At 44.7% G+C, this 17,949-nt stretch overlaps 2 protein-coding genes across 4 annotated transcripts; both read right to left on the bottom strand.

Moving 5' to 3' along the window:
- Window positions 1–419: 419 nt before the first annotated feature.
- On the bottom strand, window positions 420–12,896 carry LOC142997286 (epidermal growth factor receptor substrate 15-like 1). Of its 3 annotated transcripts, none has more exons than XM_076148260.1 (24): window positions 12,818–12,896; window positions 12,354–12,395; window positions 12,129–12,218; window positions 12,003–12,050; window positions 11,818–11,913; window positions 11,627–11,692; window positions 11,417–11,542; window positions 11,229–11,288; window positions 10,870–11,136; window positions 10,065–10,222; window positions 9,670–9,832; window positions 9,521–9,577; window positions 8,474–8,559; window positions 8,067–8,139; window positions 7,605–7,766; window positions 7,307–7,504; window positions 7,037–7,204; window positions 6,776–6,881; window positions 6,550–6,689; window positions 6,372–6,429; window positions 5,163–5,245; window positions 4,837–4,900; window positions 3,166–3,302; window positions 420–1,985 (listed from the first exon to the last, which is right to left on the bottom strand). In XM_076148260.1, exons 1-24 carry the CDS (start codon window positions 12,842–12,844, stop codon window positions 1,848–1,850), a joined length of 2,613 nt encoding a protein of 870 aa, XP_076004375.1. In that variant the 5' UTR covers window positions 12,845–12,896; the 3' UTR covers window positions 420–1,847. The 3 variants fall into 3 exon arrangements, with proteins under 3 accessions (XP_076004375.1, XP_076004376.1, XP_076004377.1); XM_076148261.1 differs by lacking the exon at window positions 3,166–3,302 and adding an exon at window positions 2,469–2,485; XM_076148262.1 differs by lacking the exon at window positions 3,166–3,302 and having other exon boundaries at window positions 1,846–1,985.
- An 855-nt stretch (window positions 12,897–13,751) lies between these two features.
- On the bottom strand, window positions 13,752–17,243 carry calr3b (calreticulin 3b). Its single transcript, XM_076148263.1, has 9 exons — window positions 17,075–17,243; window positions 16,536–16,637; window positions 16,061–16,264; window positions 15,825–15,919; window positions 15,504–15,713; window positions 15,292–15,405; window positions 15,047–15,190; window positions 14,869–14,961; window positions 13,752–14,763 (listed from the first exon to the last, which is right to left on the bottom strand). The coding sequence occupies exons 1-9, from the start codon at window positions 17,160–17,162 to the stop codon at window positions 14,566–14,568; spliced, it is 1,248 nt and encodes a 415-aa protein (XP_076004378.1). The 5' UTR covers window positions 17,163–17,243; the 3' UTR covers window positions 13,752–14,565.
- Between the last annotated feature and the right edge of the window lie 706 nt (window positions 17,244–17,949).

The raw sequence follows: 17,949 nt of genomic DNA, 5'->3' as shown, positions 1-17,949 counted from the left end.
GGGACTACATGTATAGGAAACAGATGGGTTTGGAAATAAAAGACAGATAAAGGAGTTTTAACATGGTGGTGTCATAAACTATGTGGCTGCTGATTAACTAAATATACTTCTCCTTCTACTTGTGTTTGAAAAGGTGCCACACCCTGATGAAGCTTCACACTGCCTTACCTCATCTGCTCGTATTCTTAAGATGTATCGCACACAATCTCACATTAGAGTCAAACTATTTAGCCCCAAAAAAAGAGGAACCGTCGTAAAATGCAAATGTATCACTCTCATTTCACTTCGGATATCAAAGTACCTCTACACGTGAGAAGGCGTGAGAAAGAGCAGATTACAAGCTTAGAAGTCATTCATCCATAACTATGAAACCTTTAACTATTCAATCGTGTATTATAAAGATGAGAAAACAAGCCAAATTGTTAAAAATCACTTTTATTCAGTTACATATTTAGCAAGTCAAAACTCAAAGAGGATTTTTTTTATAATTACAAACATTATTTTCAAAGGTTACGTATGAATATTGATATCTTGATACTGGTTAAATGAGGCGCTGGCTGTGATGATGTTCGTCTCATTCATGTGTGAAATATACAGTACACAAGTTATGTGCCAAATAAAACAGATTAGTGTTTGAATTACATGATAGATTTAATATTACAAGGGGGATTTAAACCAATATCCTGCATCGGGGATATCCATACGATGTAGCGGGAGTAATGCCGTGGTGTGTCGCTGCTTTTAGTGACACGTTTACAAGCAAAAAAGACTAAACTAAGTGTAACAGAACAAGTAAAGATCCAAGTTAAAGAGGCTGGAAGTTGTTTTTCGGAGTGCAAATGTTTGCATTACAACACGGCAACTCATGTTAAAGCAACACAAGCTGCTTATACATGACAGGGAAGTTGTAATAGAGTCCCAATTTGAACCAATTAGAGGGGAGAAATACCTCAGAGATTGGGGGCGGGCAAATAAGAGTGAAATGCTGAGATTATCAAAGCATCGCATAAATAAATATTACAAAGGGTTTGGGACTTCCAGGCTAAAAAACGAGAGATATGTGGTGGGAAAATGGCAAAAAGCGTTTTAAAATAATGAATATCTGATTAGAGATAGGAGTCTAAATCATGCCGTTAATGATCTGATTGCCAACCGCAGTGTATAGAACCGTAAAGACAGGTGGCTTCTCAGGGGCCTGTACATAAGACAACACAACATCTACCTACTAGGCATCTATTTAGTTGCTCTTCAAAAAAGAAAATCTGTATTTCATATCATACAAACTCAAAAAACTGTTTGTCTGTAATTAGCCTGTATCTAGTCTTCCGTATGAATGATCTTAAAATAATGAAAGATTACACAAGAGTTTACACAGTGCATGTACACGTACTTCATAGACCACACAGTTGTAGCTTCTGTATATAAATAATACAAATAAAAACAGTCTTAAAAGGTGGATTTTTCTTGCAGCACAGAGGCTTCTGGATGAGACGACGTCGTTAGCCATGTCAGCATATAGAGCTAGATACAGGTTGTAGTGGAGTAGCCAACTGGTTGGGGTTGCGTTAAACGACTGCGTTCTGCGGGATGCAGCCGGGCTTAAATCAAGTGGCTCCGTATTGTCCCTGATTATAGTCGGCGTGTAGTTTAGGAGCAATGAACCTTAAACGGTTGCTAAATGCGGAGTCATTTGGGTCCAGTCATGGCTGGAGAAACACAAAGCAGGAACGGGGGCTGCCGGTCATGTGGGGCCAGTGTTGTTACCGTTATCGTGAGGAGTCTGCTGGAGGACTGGAAGTCAGAGGGAGGTGGAGGAGGAGGAGGAAACGTTTGAGGACATGTCCGCTCTACATGTCGGCCCGGCTGAGAGCGATGGCCAGCTCCAGGTCCTGCTGCTCCTGGAGACGAAGCCTCCTCAGCCTCTCCTGCTCCTCGCGCTCGCTCTCCTGCTTGGCCCACTGCAGCTGCTGGCTCTCACTTCCAAACTAGCCGGAGGGACAGACTGAGGTTACATTTATGGGCCAGACAGCAGAGTCACAGGCTGCAATGTGCGCAGAAGAAAACGCAAAAAAGAAGACACAAAACAACTGGGGAGGAAAAGCAAGATGTCAACAAATAGGATGAGATAACAGCGGGTGCAAATTTAAAATCATATGTTTGATAGAGAACAAACGAGGTCCAAATGTAACTGATTTAACAAAGTTTGAGAAATGACTGAAATAGAATCTTTTGGATTTCACTTGTATGTCACAAAAAAGCCACAAAAGCGACAATACAAGCTGAACAGCCACTCCTCATTAAAACACTGATCCCATCAATTACTGCTCAGACGTCTCCCCTGTACATTCACTCCTTAGATCGCCATTGAAAAGAACAGTGCTCTCAAATAATCGCACAATTATTCGGTGTGGAGAGGTTTTTCACATGCAGAGGATTGAAGTGGACCACACACCCGTTTACAGTCTTACCTCGACAGGTTCAGATCCTGGGAGAAGGAAATTACAATACAGAAAGCTCGATATAAAAATCCACAAAACCCTTTCACAGCTGTCATGCTGGCATGAAAGAATAAACAAATTCATTACATGTCGAATGATACAAACAGGACAACACAAAAAGCTGCCATGCAACATCTCTACTTTGCCTGGCTCTACTCTAAGGCACTCTGCTTCAAGCCACACAACTAAGTCTTAAGCCTCTACCTTTATTGTTCCAAGATGCTCCTTGACTCCTTCCTGACTAGGCAAGTTCACCAACATTTGTGAAAAACCAACAAATCTTATCTTTCTATCAAAGGCAGAGAGGTGAGAGCAAACATGCACGACTCAGAAATGGCGTAGGACAAAGTACTGCTACTGTCAGAGTGAAGTCATGCAAACATCTCAAAGAGCGCTCGGATCTTCTGCTACATGTTAGTCAGCAGCCAGTAAACACGGCGGCCCTGAGACTGCTTCCTAAACATCCAGGCGGCTGAGAGAGGAAAGCTGAGAGAGGAAAGCTGAGAGAGGAAAGCTGACAGAGCGGCGCCCACCGACTGAGAGACGTCACCTCGGAGGCGAACTACGACGCCGGCTGACGGTCTGAAAGCGAGACGTCACGAGATCGGTTGCTCATGCAGACAGGGGCACTTGACCCAGCAGAAGACCGTAAGTAGGCTACACTTACAGAGCCAAAATCAGCAAAACCCACAGGGCCGTCTTTGGAAGCTTTACTCGAGTGTGTCGCAACAAAAGGGTCTTTAGTGTTTGCTGAGGAGCAAACGCCCTGGAATGGCTGTGATGGACTCAAACTGAGCGCACCTACTGGAGAAGGAGGACATTTGAAAGAAAACACCAGATCCACGTGACAGAATACAGTTTGAAGTCGTCGGGGCATACGCGCACACAAGCGCACGTCTCATCAAATAACTTTACACTGACACAGGAAGTACCCAGCTTGAGGCATGTAGTCACCCATGGGAAAGCAATACTGGTTCAAAAAAAGGTGTTAACCACAGTTTTTGAGTGAAGCTCACTGAAGCGGTGAGGCTTAAAAAGCACAATGTCACTTTTTTTAGCCCACGCCATTATACAAGAGGGCCCCACCCTTGTTTCTAGTCAACGTTTAATAGAGTTTCCATATTGACAGTGTGACAATCTACCCAAACATATCTGTCTATTTATGGAGGCTTATGTAACAAAGCTGTACACTGTAGGTTGCATGTGGAAAATGAACAAAAAGAGCCTCAGTCTACTTACAGGAGGAGCTCCAGTTTTAATATGTCTAACTAGAGTGCTGTTAAAATCTAAATATGATGCTACTTCTTAATGAGGCCAGACAAAAATGCTACAGTCGAGTTTCAGCAGCTCAGGCGCTCTGTTTCACTTGAGCGTCACCAGTGCGCCTTTGTGAGAACCATCAGCTATCACAGAGGGCCCGAGGTTCCTTCCTGGAGTGGAACCTCTGCCTCCTGCTCTAGCTGTTCACACGCCGAGGCTCTTCTCGACTGTTCTCTGTGTGGGAGGGCAAAAGGGAACACCTACTTTCTCACACTGTGGCTTCTGCTGAGAGAAGGACTGCGAGGTCACAGAGGAAGGGCACATGCCGAGCACAGCGTGTGGTTTATATGCAATCACACACGCGCGGGGGGGGGGGATGGGGGGCGGAAACGTTGGCGAAAAAAAGACGCATCGAGAGCACAGAGACATGTCTGAGCGTTTCTGCTCGCTCACGCGTCTCACATATTAAACTGTGAGAAACAACACTAATTAAAGGAGTGTTTGGGCACCGCTGTAACGCTGGCGTATCTCTACCGACAGCTTTCCTGTTCACAACAAAAGAAGAAATAACTTTCTTTGCACCCTCAGCGTGCAATAGGGAAGTACTTCTTCTGCATACCATCAGGGCACACACAAGGCTGTTCAACAAGACAAGACTCAATCTTTAATAAGGGAGGCAGTGGCTCAGTCGGTAGAGCTTCCGCTTGGTTGCCGGATTGAGCCCCTGCCGAGGCGCCCCTGAGCAAGGCACCGAACCCTCAATTGCTCCCCCCTCTGCGAAGGGTGGTAATGTAATGTAAATCGCTTTGGATAAAAGCGTCTGCCAAATGATCGTAATGTAATATAATGTAATGAGCAATGCCATGACATTTCTGCAGCAGCTGTAGCTATCAAAGGTGGCAAAGAACAAATAAAACATGTTCCAGTGGCTGCCAGGTGTTGGAGGTGGATAAACATTGAAACTAAAGGCCAATGCTGCATGCTACACCTGAATATCACTCAATCAGGACTGTCACGTGGCAAGAACAGCCATGTTACAGCACACAAACACACACACAGAGGGAAAATAAAGCTTTACCATAGGGAGGTGCAGGCCGGTTAGGTATGTTTTTCTTTGAAGGGACCCCGGGATTGTCCAACTTCTGTTCACAGACGGAGACAAACACACAAAGAAACCCCCTCAACGATCATTCATGATGATGCCTCCAACGGAAATGTGGGCCAAGATTTAAAGCCTTGGCCTCACAGCGTAGGGACCGTATTCATAAATGTGATAAATTGGCAGGAAAGTAAGAAATCACTGAGGATGAGACGAACATTAACAATGTAGCTTTCTGTGACTTAAGTGGAAAATGTGCTTTATGGTGCAACTGATTCATAACTCCAGCCGTCCCCCGAGCTTACCTTTGACATCTGACTAAAGTCGGCAAATCCACCCTTGCCTCCAAAAGCGTTGCTACCAAAGGGGTCCATTGTGCCGAAGACATCTAGGAGCAGAGCGCACAGAAACTCAGCTGGAACATTTGAAACACACGCTTATGGAAAGACCAGGAGAAGTATAATGAACTTCAGCCCCAACCACACATGCAAAATCATCTCTGCATCTTTTGCTCATTCTAAGAGGGCCTGCGTTCTATTTTCAGACGGGCATGTGGCACGACCGTTTAATTTTCCGTGACATTTCGCCGAAAATCCAGAGAGCCAGGTTTTTGTTTGACCTGACGTATGCATCTGATCGGCTAATTAAAGGAGTCAGTCGCCTTACTGTTAACCAGAACTGTGTCGGCATTGTTTTGAAGTTTGGAGCGGTGTGCCCCGATGAATAAATTGCAAAGTGGCGATGGTTACAGTAAAAATAACAAAACATTGTAATAGAATCTGTTTGTTGTGAATGTGCGACCACAAAGGGCTCCATTCATGTGCGCCGTGCAGTGTTTTCTTTCACGCACAGCGACTCCCCTTAGGTCTACAGTTGCGTCTGTGTTCCTGTGACGGTGTGCAGCGCGGCGGCGCATACGCCATCAGGAGCGGCTAAACTTAAAACAACTTCCTTACGCGGCACTTCAATGGCAGCAGATAGAGAGCCGGGACAGAGGCAGAAGTGAACTGGTTAAAAGGAGTGGCAGTGTGTGCTAGTAGAGCCGGGCCGGCAGTCACAGAGTTTCTGTTATGCTTGGCTCCAGCACGCCTCCTGTTTTTCCAGGGTAGGGGGGAGTATTTTTAGTTGGCCAGTAGTTAAATGCGTAGGTACCTGGCTAAAAATAGACCCAAACCACAGGAAAATTTGAAGCCACGGTGAGTAAAAATTGTTTGCCCCCAATGCCCCCAAATAACAAGATCTAAATGTAACACGTCACCGAGAATGGACGAATGACTGCTTCTTTCACTGGTGTTGCACAAGTTGAAAAGTCCCTCACAACAAAATGTTAGTTTCAATATAAATCAGGCGTTTGATCAAAGGATGCCTCCGTGTCCACTCTCACACTCCACAGAGGTTGCGGTGGGGATAGCGATTCAGGCAGTGTGAGCAGAATCTTATCACTTGAATGAAAAAGGGAACACACAATAAAAACTGACACCATATATCACCATGATTGTGAGATAATACGGTACCTGCATCCTTTTTTGGGCTGTTTGATCTGAACGCATCAGCGCCGCTAAAGGAACTTGGCTGCGAAAAAAAGACAAAGAGGCAAAGAAAACAATTTAAGTGACTTTGATTAATCTTCAAGGGGAATAATTAACAAAAGGACCAGGAATTCCGACACACAGTACCCTAGGACTCGCTTACCTTGGCTGGCAACGTGGGTTTTCTACCGAAGGGGTCCGAGGCTCCAAACATGTCTGACTTGTCAGTCCTCTTGAAGAAATCGTCAGATGAAGTGCCTTTGAAGGGATCGCTCTCTTTGAATGGATCTCCTCCAAATGGATCTGGGAAAAAGTACAACAGAGTTAGTGCGAGGAAGGATTGATTCTTAGTGTACATGAAATACAGTGCTACAAATCAGTATGCAGACCTGGGTAGGGGTCTGATTTGAAGGGGTCCTCTGTCTGGAAGGGGTCTGCTGCAGGCTGCTTAGCACTGTTGTTGAACATGGCTATCCTCGACTTGATAGAGTCGTCCTGAGTGAATACATTAGAGACATTACACAGTGATAAATGTATACAGAGTCACTTGTAAACCTGTTCCTGGTTTGTGTGTGACTTGACAATGACCGAGGAGATTATGGACACTCTGATTCGGCTGAAATCTAAAAGAATAGCTGAGATCTCCTCACCACGCTCCTGAAACCTCCATTCTCCTTCTCAGCAAACCCTTCGCTCATGTCTGGCAGGCTAGTTGGCAGATTTCCTCCATTGATTTCACTTATAGCATTGTTATACTGTTCAATGGTCTTGGTCACCTCCTTCTGGTTGTCCTGGATCAGCGACAGCTTACTGCGGGCCTAAAAACACACAAACACATGTTTACTCCACATCAACAGTACACAGCTTTGACAGCTGGTTTAGAACATACAGCATCTGTTATCAGTTGGCTTTTTCCTGACCTGGTTGATCTCATCCTGGGTTGTTTTGAGTGACTTGATGATGCTGTCCAGCTGGACACGACCTGACAGCAAACACTGCTCCAGCTGGGCCTCCTCCTCCTGCAGGCGGCTCAGGTCAGCCTTGGTGCGACTCATTTCGTCCTCCTGACTCCGAAGGTCCGACTCCTGTGAGCGAATCTGGCTCTGCAGGGAGGAGATCTGGAGAGAGGGAGAGAGGGGATTAATAGTTGAACATATTTAAACTGTGAGCCAGTCATTTCTTGTTTTATCAAATAAATGAACGCGTAAAGTCTCAAACCATCTGGGACTCATCCTGGCACTTCTGCTTCACATCATTAAGCATTCCCTCCAGCCTGGAGCGCTGCTGGTCCATTTCCTCCAGTCGTTCCTGGGCATCCTGCTTCTGCGACTCAAGGTCTTTTAGGCTGGTGCTCTCCCTGTCCAAGTCCTCCTGCATGTCCTGAGGGTCCACCAAACCAACACACACACACACACAGTTAACACGGTACCATTTCTGGCTGTCAGTTTTGAAATCAGTGGAGAATGTGGACAAACATTCTTACTGCTGATTGCTGCCCCTCCACATTTATCACCCTTGTGTAACCCATCTCTATTGTCTATTGTCAACAGAGTGTAAAACCGTTAAATTATTAACTTTTTATATTCCCAAGAAGTACAACTGACCGGCAGATTTGACCATGAGATAAAAGAACTATGACATTAGAACCATAAACAGGAGATTAGTTCAGCTCATCCTTACCTGAACTTCACTATTTTGTTGTCTGATGGCGTCTTCTTTTTCCCTTATATCATGTTCCAAGATGAATTTCTCTCTACCGATTGATCAACATGGAAGAAGGGCAAGATTAGAAGATAACAAATTACGCCAGAAGCCAATCAGCTTGATTAAAGTCAGACTGAACCTTAACCCATCTTGTAGACTGCTTTCTTAGTAAAAATGTCTCTTAGCAGAAGGAAATCTAATGGGATCAGCTGATCAAATAGACAATAAATGATTGAATAAGATAGAGCAAATACTTTGTAAGAGTTTTGATCTTGTGCCGTGTTGTGTATTCACCATCCCTTCTTCATTGCAACATCCCTTGCTTTTCTCAGAGGAAAGGCAAACAAAGCTATCGTCCTGCTGCTCAGGGCGCTGGGGCTCACCTCTGCAGCTGAGCTATTTCCTGGCTGAGGTCATCCAGCTCTTTGAGGCCTGTCAGCTCTGCCGACCCCATGGAACCGGTGCTGTCCTGAGGCGAGAGCCATCGGGAAAAAAGGGTGAGAGAGGGATGCAAAAGGGGAAGGTCAGGCAAGAAGACTCAATCAGGGGACAAGACACCAGGATACAGATAAACGGGGTGACAATGGAAGGTAACACGAAGAAGAATGCAGAAGTGTGAGAGGAAAAGTGTTAGAAGGAAGATGGAGGGAGGAACAGGGAAAGAGGGTCAAAATAAGAGAGCAGAGTGGACGTCAGTGGTATGCAGAGGGAGAGAGGATCTCCCTGCTGCTACATCTTAACTAAACAAAAGGCACAGGAAGGAAATACAAACACCTTACACAGCCAGGGAAAGAGCAAGAGGGCCGGACAGACAATAGATGAATGAGCAGAAACGCTCAGACATGATAATACAAAATAGCTTAGACATTGGGTCAGGTATTCAAATGCACAAGATTTTGTCCCGGCCGGCGACCTTAAGGAAGCACGACATTAAGTCTAGACATTACAGAGTCCGCTTCCACTATGAGTGGTGAAGCAAGTTTGACCTGCTGTACACTTGTACTGGAGTTCATTCTGTCAAGTTTAATCTTACTCATTATAAGAAACTGGTTGCCAACATTTGAGAAATGTTGACTGAGGAATGTAAACACAGAAGTATTTTGTACATCAGCTGTCACAGGAGGAGTCACTGGAGGTGCTCTGCTCTGACCTGCAGCTAGTTCTCCAGCAGGTGGCAGTGTTTGCCATTAAAGACAACTGAGGTCCAGGAAGAGGGACAATTGGTGAAAATGTAAGACACTTGAAAATAACTGCAAATTGTCAAACAAGATGCAGGACATTTTGTTTTCCCTTTAGTTGGGATTACAACTAATAAAATGTCGTAATATAAGGGAGAGGATCCTGTCTACGCTTCAGGGCTTCACAATGAGACAAAAAGACAGTGAACAGTGCAATAGCGCCACCCAGTGACAAAAAGCTCAATTACTCACTCTGCGTGTACTAGCTGCAAGTTCAGGTCTCACAGCAGACATAAGCCCTGCATAAGTCTGGACAGAGCAGAGAAGAGATGATGAACATGATACCAAGATAAAGTGGGCTGTTGGAATACTAAACCGTGGTTGCAAGAGGCTAAACTCACCGGGCCTGCTGCTGAGGCTGCGCTCCTCTCTGAGGGAGGAATCATGTCTGGGGTGAGAGTGGTAGGAAGCTCCTGGCCTTTGGTGGCCTGCTGGATCAGATACATGGCCAGAGAGAACTGCTCCCGGCTCAGTTTACCCGTCTGCTTAGTGTCAGCCAATCCCCTGTGCAAAGAAAGAGAAACGCAAAGAAAGTCAGTTAGAATTACAGCCTCAGTGAATATCATTACACCCTCTTCAGGGAAAACATAGAGTCCACCAGAGGGAGCTATATCGATTCATATACACAAACTGCCCCCTAAACTAATAGTATTCTGTGGTTTAGCCTGATGTTTTGTTTGCTATCAATGTCTGCTTGGTGTTTTGTGATTAGAATGGAACGTAAATCAGGCCTCACCATATCTGTGCCAGTGCAGTTTGGGAGAGAGTGGACAGCATGAAGATCTCAATGACCTCAGTTCCAGTGACAAGGCCGTCATTGTCAGTGTCTGTTTGGAGGAAAATTTCAGCATATCTCTCCCTGTCGGCCACCGGAACCACCCAGTTTACTGTTGGCTGAGAGGAACAAAGGACAATAAAATATGTATAAAGGAATGGCGATTGGGAGGAAAAATAAATGAGAATATGTATTTAAAAGAAGGAGTGTGCCACAACACAGGAGTCAAGTCAGACTTGCTTCCATTCTATTCAATAGGAACCGGTTTTACCTAAACGACACGCGTGACAGGTCGCTGCTGCTAAAACAAAGACCAGGAACACACACTGGCCTGCGCACAATGCTGACAATAATGTGGCAAAACAAGTCCAGCCACTACCAACATACATTTAATTCATAATATGCTGACAGATATAACACCTAGATCTGAACTCTTGACACTTGAGTGGGCTAAGAACTGTGGAGGACTGAATTCCTGTCCTGAATTTTAGGCATTATTCAACTTCCTGTGCTTGTTCTCTTTGTTAATTTACTACAGTGTGAAAGTGACATCCTAATACAGTACACCCTGAGATTCCCCATGACTACATACAGGACCATTACAACAAGCACTCCCACATTTTTAATTCCAAACTGAGACAGCAAGCTTGCAATTCTGTGTGAAACACACATTATGTTTCATCCTTGGGTGGACTTATTAATGATGCAGTTACTCTCCACACAAAAACAAACACCATTCCAGCATCACACAGGTGAGGCGGCCTACCTGTGAGCTGGATTTGAAGGAGTGTTTTGGAGAGAGGTTGACAGCGGCGGTGCTGAAGGGAGTGATGCCGCCGAGAGGATGAGTGGGCCTCAGGGTCTCTTTGAGAGGGAGGGAGTCGGCTGTGAGGCCAGACAGACCGGGTAGGACGGCCACGGCGCCGGGCAAGTTGACCGCGGTCTTCTTCCTCTTGGATGGGGGGATGAGGGAAGTAGGTAAAGTGGAGGGCATGGGCTCCTTCTCCATGGCCCGGTACACAAGATGCATGGCCTAGAAAACAGAGAACCACAAACTTCAATGTTTTAAAAAGTCTTTTCGCTCCACACAGAATCCCTGTGTGACTGAAAGGTAGATCAGCTTACCACTGTGAATTCATCTCTGTCCAAACATCCATCTTTATCCACATCACTCAAGTCCCATATCTGCATTAACAAGAGATAAACGCCCCCAAAGAACAAAATTAGATCACTTTGAGTGGCGCTGATTCATATTGGAGACGGCTGTGCTGTTACTGTACTGTGTGTAATACGAGTATAAGACGGAATATCACCTTTCCTAACACATCCAGAGGTAGCTTGGAGTTTATCAGTACTGGTTTGACTTTATCCCCAGGCAGGAGACCGTTAACAGGAGCTAGACTCTCAAAGATGCCCTCAAATTTCCCTTTTTCTTCAGGCTGAAAAAGGAACACAAAGGTTAAGAGACGGGCTTGATGCTTTAATATCCACGGGAATCAAATTGGAAAATGGGATGAACTCACCCGTATCGCCCACTGAGAGTCAGAGGACAGAGAGGGAATATTTACAGATGGACTGCTGGTGTCTCTCTGTCAAAAAACAAAAAACTGAAGAGTGAATATGAGGTCACTTCGTCAGAAACTGGACAGAATCATTTCTAATAGGAAGAAAGCAGGATATTTGCTTTTGTCAGCAGAGTCGTTCCAACACTCACAAACTTGGGGGCAGCTAAAGTCTGGTTGAGGTTGTGAAGGCTGATGTCATTCCCACCCTGTGCCGAGGCCACCAGTCTCATAGCGATGAAGAAACCCTAAGAAAGAGGAAGACGGTGAGATGGACACGGCGTTTATTGCTGACCTCAGCGTCGCAAAGCACAAATATTGAGGAATTCAGTCTTACCCTCTTATCCAAATAGCCTCTCCGTTCAGAATCAGCCAAATCCCAGATCTAAAAACGACAGAATAAAGGTTTATAAGGCGTTTAATGAATATATCTAAGAGGCTGTGGGTGTGTTTGTGTCCCTACCTTGCCCAGTGTGCTGTCTGACAACCCAGACTTCTTAAGGAATTGAGCCGCATCTCCAGCTGATATCTTGCCCGTGTTTCCTGGATCCAGCTACAAAACAAATAATAATTTGGATTAGATTCAGATTTAGGTGCAGAAGTCACGGAGTCGCTTTATGATCAGACTTTGCTCCTGTGCTACATTAAATACTGGCAGTAACCCAGAGAGAGAGAGAGAGGACTTTACCTGTCTGTAGTAGCTTTCATAAGCCGGGAATCCACTCGATAACTGCGTAAAAGTGACGTAAAAACAGCGTAGTTAGGGGTGGATATACGTAAATATGTCACAGCTGAACAGCTAGCGTTTAGCTTTGGGACTCAACCAGCAGCTGTGTATCCCTTATTAGTGACGTTAACTACATACGAGTGCTTTCAATTTTGTGAATGTTATATTGTTGTTTTTGTGACGTTTCATGGCAGAAATTGGTGACTTCCTTCGTGAAACCCTCAACACAATCGCTATTGTTCCACAGCTAGCGTAACCAAATTGACTAAACTAGTAGGCAGCGGATGTTTCTCAACGCCGCGCCTACAACGTTCACAACCGCTCGTAAAGACGTGACGCTGCGGGAGCGTTTACCGACTGTCGCTGTCATGTGCCGCCGATAACTGTGACAAACGGAGACATTTACAGACATATTAAGTTGTTACCTGACTGAGAGTCATGAGCGCCGCCATATTTCCTGGTGTGTCGGGAGCGCGCGCACCCCTTCAACGGAACGAGCACGCGCGGCCGGGAACTATGATGACGTTATGGTTTCATGATTACATTTGGAAATCGAAAAAAACAATGTAGTATATCGAATTAATTTATAAGAATAACAATCAGGGAGCATCGTATGACGTGATGTTAAATATCCCGCATCAGATGACATAATGGTGTTTTAAAAAACAGGAGTATCAGGTGGAACGCGAAGACTGATGACATCACATTTCAATTCAATGCCACAAAAATGTACATTATCACGATGAATCCAATTAATTCCCGCCATGGCTTTTGTCTTGTTGCAATGCCAATGTTCCGTCCGTGATGTGATAAAGTCTCATTTGCGTTTCGTCCAAGTAATGCCATCCAATACATTTGCATCTTGTCCATACATTTAAAAGAATTTGCATTTCGTCAAGAAGAAACGACATGAAACGTGCTGTAAACCGACATGACTACATATGTGATTTTGTAGAAAAATTGTATGAAGTATTTATTGTGTGTGCAACAATATGTGGCACCTCCTACATTACAAACCACAGTCTGGAGCCTTGTTCCCTAGGATGAGCAACTTAATTCGATTTCCAAGTGTGTAGATGTGCAGTTGGTATCTTCTACAGGTCACCTGATCAGGACAGTGGTTTCCGGTTACTATTGTGCAAACATTCTCTGTCACTTTAATTTGGTAATCGCAGTGTTTGTTGGTTCTTTGTATTGTTTGAATCACTATATCAATTATATATCTCAGAGCCCAAGTAGAAGCACACGCCTTCACTGTGACTATGTTATATGACCAGTGAAGCTGCCAAAACAGCTTATTTGTGTTTTCAATATTATTTACTAAATGCGAGCACAATAAATACAACAACAACCAGGTCGAACAGGTTATTAACCTTTAATAAAAACTTTGGCATCAATAACAATTCTGTCCAATAAAAATAAAGGGTGACCCAAAGTGATGCTTCACACGCTCAGAGCTCATCGTTCATTTAGGATAATCAAGCATAACCCATTAGATCATGAAGACACTTGTTGAATTGCACACAAGTCACTTTGCTGCAGAAAGAAAAAATAAATTTCATTCGTGGAGAAAGATTACATTTTACTGAAACTGCAATATCCATAACAAATATGATGGCAGGGAGAAGGGAGAAAAGAAAACAAAAATCAGTGCCAGAGATGTAACCAAAATAAGTCACATTGTATTATGTTCTAAATGAGATTCTCTGCAAATTTTGTTTTTGCACAACATTTTTTTTTAACCCTAAAATGTTTACATTCAGTGGCTAACTGCAAACTACTTGATCTCAAGTAAAGATATGCCCCAATATTGGAGCAATGGTGCAAGGGAGACATCTATGTTGAGGGTTGAGTGAAGATAGATGGATGCCAGAGGCTCCATATTAAATCAAAAATTCTAATAGACAAAATTAGGAATGACAGGGTGTAGGTGGAAAATATTACAATCTATCCAGCAAATCAGAGGCATAGTAAAATTATGACAGAAGTGAAAGAGAAACTATGAGTCCTTTAAGATCCACTTGCCCCACCCCCCCTCCCTTCACTAAGTTTGTCACCCAAAGGTGGGCTGTGTCCAAATCTCAGGGAAAGGATGCATAGCAGCCACAATAACCCTGGAAAACACACAGGACAGAGTTTCTCCTACAGGAGGGGAAACTCTGGCCGGACTTGTTTAGAGCTCATCTTTGGGTATTACATCCTCCTCCTCTTCTGTTTCTGAAAGTGGCTCTTCTCCTTCCTCCCCATCATCCCCATCATCATCCCCATCATCCTCTTCTTCCTCAGCTTCAGCGTCTTGTTCCTTGTTTTTCTCCTCATCCTCCTTTCGCTTCTGCTCATCTTGCTCCTGCTTCATTTTCTTCTCTGGTTCCTGTTAGATAAACACACACCATTATATTCTGTTCTGCATCTGTGATAATGTTTTCATATGATTGTACAAAATACGACTTAAGAATGTGTCTCAACGTCTCCTTACCTTTGTGACACCCCATGTCTCCTTGGCAAAGTCTTCCGCTTCCTTCACATCATCGGTGATCATGAAGTTATCAAAGATGGTGCCAGACTTCACCTACGATCAACAATGAGGTTTGTTAGTTATTTGTTCAGTGTCACACACCAGTGACGACATGCGTTTCAAAGGAATTCATCCTCACCTGCCAAAGATCCAGACCGAGGACGCCGATGTTGTCAAACTTGTAAATGCTCGCGTCAGGACTATATTCAGGATTGTCGATCTCAGGGTGCACCCAGGCTCCTTTGTAGTTGGGGTTGTCAATTTGCTTGGGCTTCCACTCTCCCTGCATTGAAGAGGCAATTTAGTAGACTCTAAACACAGTAGCAGAGTGAATGCTAAGTCTTCCTCGAGCAGAGATGCAGATTGATTATTCTTCTATCTTACCTTGTACTCTGGGTTGGGGATCATGGCAGGCTCCCACTCTCCATCCATATCCTCATCCCAGTCTTCAGGCTTTTTAGCATCAGGGTCTGGAATGTTTTCGGGTCTGTCATAGTCCTGGACAAGGAGCAAATAAACCAGGTATTTACACAATCAGACTAGTTTACTACACAATCAATAGTGCCAGATTCATATCGGACAGCTTCATACACTACCTCAGGCTTGGTGTCCTCAGCATCATCAATCTTGGCATTGTCATCCCAGTCTTCTGGCTTCTTGGCTTCCGGGTCCTTGATTTTCTTAGCAGGCAGGAAGTCCCAGTCCTCCTCCAGACTGCCTGATTCCACCTTCTCGTTGTCAATCTTCACCTCATAGGTCTGATCTGCGTTCAGGATCAGGGTGTAGACGTGGGTGAGCTCGTCGTCCTGATAGAAACAGAAGTGTTAGGTTACGCCATCGAAAGAGAGATGACGTCATCAGGAGGGGTTTGGGTCAAGAATAGCACAGATGTTTTCCGTTCTTGTGACTGGAATTACCTTGCACTTAATCTCCTTCTTGATGAGGTGATTCTTGCCCTTGTAATTGAAGATGACATGGACCTTCTTGGTGCTGTAGCCACAGATATCAGGGCCTGGTTGAATACAAAATTACAGCCATCACTACATGCAAATGAGGTGGTTTACAATGACCTTTAAACAAATTCATGGTATAAAGCCTGTGTCCAGTTCCAATTACTTTGATCAGTCAACTACAACTCGTTATCATCACTTACCAAACATGACGTAGTAAGAGGAGTCCCCATGCATCTCAGTCTGTTTCAGGTCGGTGGGGAAGACCTTCACGTAGCCGCCGCCACAGTCAATCTTCTGCTCATGCTTGACTGTAAACTGGATGACCAGAGTCTTGCCCTCGTTGTCGAAAGGCTCAAAACGGGCAGAGGTGGCATAGAAACGAGCGTCCTGGCTAGTCTGCAGACCTGAAAAAAGGGGAAGGACCAGAGATGAAATTCGCTCTCATTGGGTGACGTTTACACATTTCCAAATGAAGATACCAGGGCACTTGAATTGCAAATAAGACACGTGACATACAGTAGATTCCTCCTGTGCTGAGATTACTAATGCTGATCACAGGAAACATAACCTAATCTGACATTTGTGAACCAGAATTGAAAAATAATAACTGAAACCAAAACTATCCAGAGGTGCTTTCAAATTCATTAATTCTCTGTATATAGTTTTAAATGTTACCTTTGTCCTTCTCAGCATCTCCATAGAAGTTGCCAGCCGTCAGTTTCCACGGTCCATAGTCAGACTTGTGTTTGGAGTCCACCCAGCGACTTCTCCATTCATCTACAAAGACAGTAAGAGTTCAGTCAACGATAAACCGTCACATTATTACTTCCTGCATCATCATACTACAACACAAGTGATACCGAAAGTCACGAAGCAAGACCACTAACTGCATTCTGAAACGTGACTGCGAGAGGGGAGATTTGGTGTTAACGTATTCATATTTACCGACATTTCAAGAACGTTATTGCCTAATAAGTGCTTTAGCTTGTGGCTAACACGGGCCCGGACAGGGGTGGCTTGCAAAAAAAGTTAAAAGTGACAGTTGAGTTATTATTCGGCGAATCATTTACATTAACGATATTGGCTTTCCTGACACGTTCACGGCGGTTTTGATTGATTAGATTGATAGAAAGGACACGGGACGAAAGAAATAGCAAAAGGAGTCAAATTAAGTTACCAGTTAAGACAAATGTGAATTTCTCTGACGAACTTACCTCCGTCGAGAAACTCTTCCCTGAAGTAAACCGTTGCGTGGACGCAGCACACTGTCAGGATCACCGCAAGTGCAGCTAGGACTCTCATTTTGCCTCCTTTGCCGTGTTTTCTCCAGCTGATCACGTCTGTGCCGTCCGAGGTGCCTGCGTGTGGAGGAGGAAGAGAAGGGAGAATTTAGAGTCGCTCCAGCGAACAGATGGCTGCCTGCCATTGGACAAGAGGACAGCGCGCCTCAGCCAATCACAGTAGACCACGAAACATATGTCCCGAGTCGCCGCTGAGCTACAACCCCTTTGTCATTGCGTCCAGGTCCGACAGGGGGTGCCAAAACTCAACACATTTGCGAAGCAGGAAATGTTTCATGAGGTCACCAAGAGAAAGGTGCGTGTGCGCGTGCGCGCGCGTGTTAGTTACTCAAACCCTATTAATTCCGCTCATTTCCCTTATTATTTCCACCGTGGACTGTGTCCCTCTAGTCCGCCTGTTAACTGGAGCCTGGGCCCCAGCTAAGTTCACACTTGAACAAGCAAAATAACTTCATAATGTGTTTAATTAATTACTGCGTCTGAGTGCTTTCCTTCCAAATATAGCTGACTAAGGCATTCGGACAGAATGTGTGAGAGAGAGTAAAAATACTTTGGGTTATCACTAAATATACTGTAGAAGCTATGTCAGATAATGGTCACAGTAGAGCCATTGAGCTTGGGCATTAGAGCATGGGCCCTTTTGGCCTCTGTAGCCTAGCAGGTGGGGCCTCCTGACACCCCTGGTGAGGCCTGATGGAGTGGAGCTTCATCTGCCTAACAGCCTGGCAAGGCTCCACAGGCCTGGGCGAACACAACAGGTCTCCCTCAGGCCCGCTCACTCTGTTACA

The sequence above is a fragment of the Genypterus blacodes genome, unplaced genomic scaffold, assembly GCF_046128005.1.
Source record: "Genypterus blacodes isolate CSIRO-AG114 ecotype Tasmania unplaced genomic scaffold, CSIRO-AGI_Gbla_v1 ptg000005l_1, whole genome shotgun sequence".
Lineage (NCBI taxonomy): Eukaryota > Metazoa > Chordata > Actinopteri > Ophidiiformes > Ophidiidae > Genypterus > Genypterus blacodes.
Note: the sequence above shows the minus strand (reverse complement) of the source record. Positions and strands in the feature narration are given on the sequence as shown.

Bases quoted from the DNA above. Each gene is read 5' to 3' on its own strand.
- LOC142997286 (XM_076148260.1), bottom strand. From the start codon at position 12,844: ATGGCGGCGCTCATGACTCTCAGTCAG. The intron at 9,833-10,064 runs GTGAGGCCTGAT...TTCTTTGCACAG, and splicing joins ACTGCACTGGCACAGATATG to GGGATTGGCTGACACTAAGC. The intron at 9,578-9,669 runs GTGAGTTTAGCC...TGCTCTGTCCAG, and splicing joins CAGCCTCAGCAGCAGGCCCG to ACTTATGCAGGGCTTATGTC.
- calr3b (XM_076148263.1), bottom strand. From the start codon at position 17,162: ATGAGAGTCCTAGCTGCACTTGCGGTGATCCTGACAGTGTGCTGCGTC. The intron at 16,638-17,074 runs GTAAGTTCGTCA...CTGTCTTTGTAG, and splicing joins GGAAGAGTTTCTCGACGGAG to ATGAATGGAGAAGTCGCTGG. The intron at 15,920-16,060 runs GTAAGTGATGAT...GTATTCAACCAG, and splicing joins CTCTTACTACGTCATGTTTG to GCCCTGATATCTGTGGCTAC.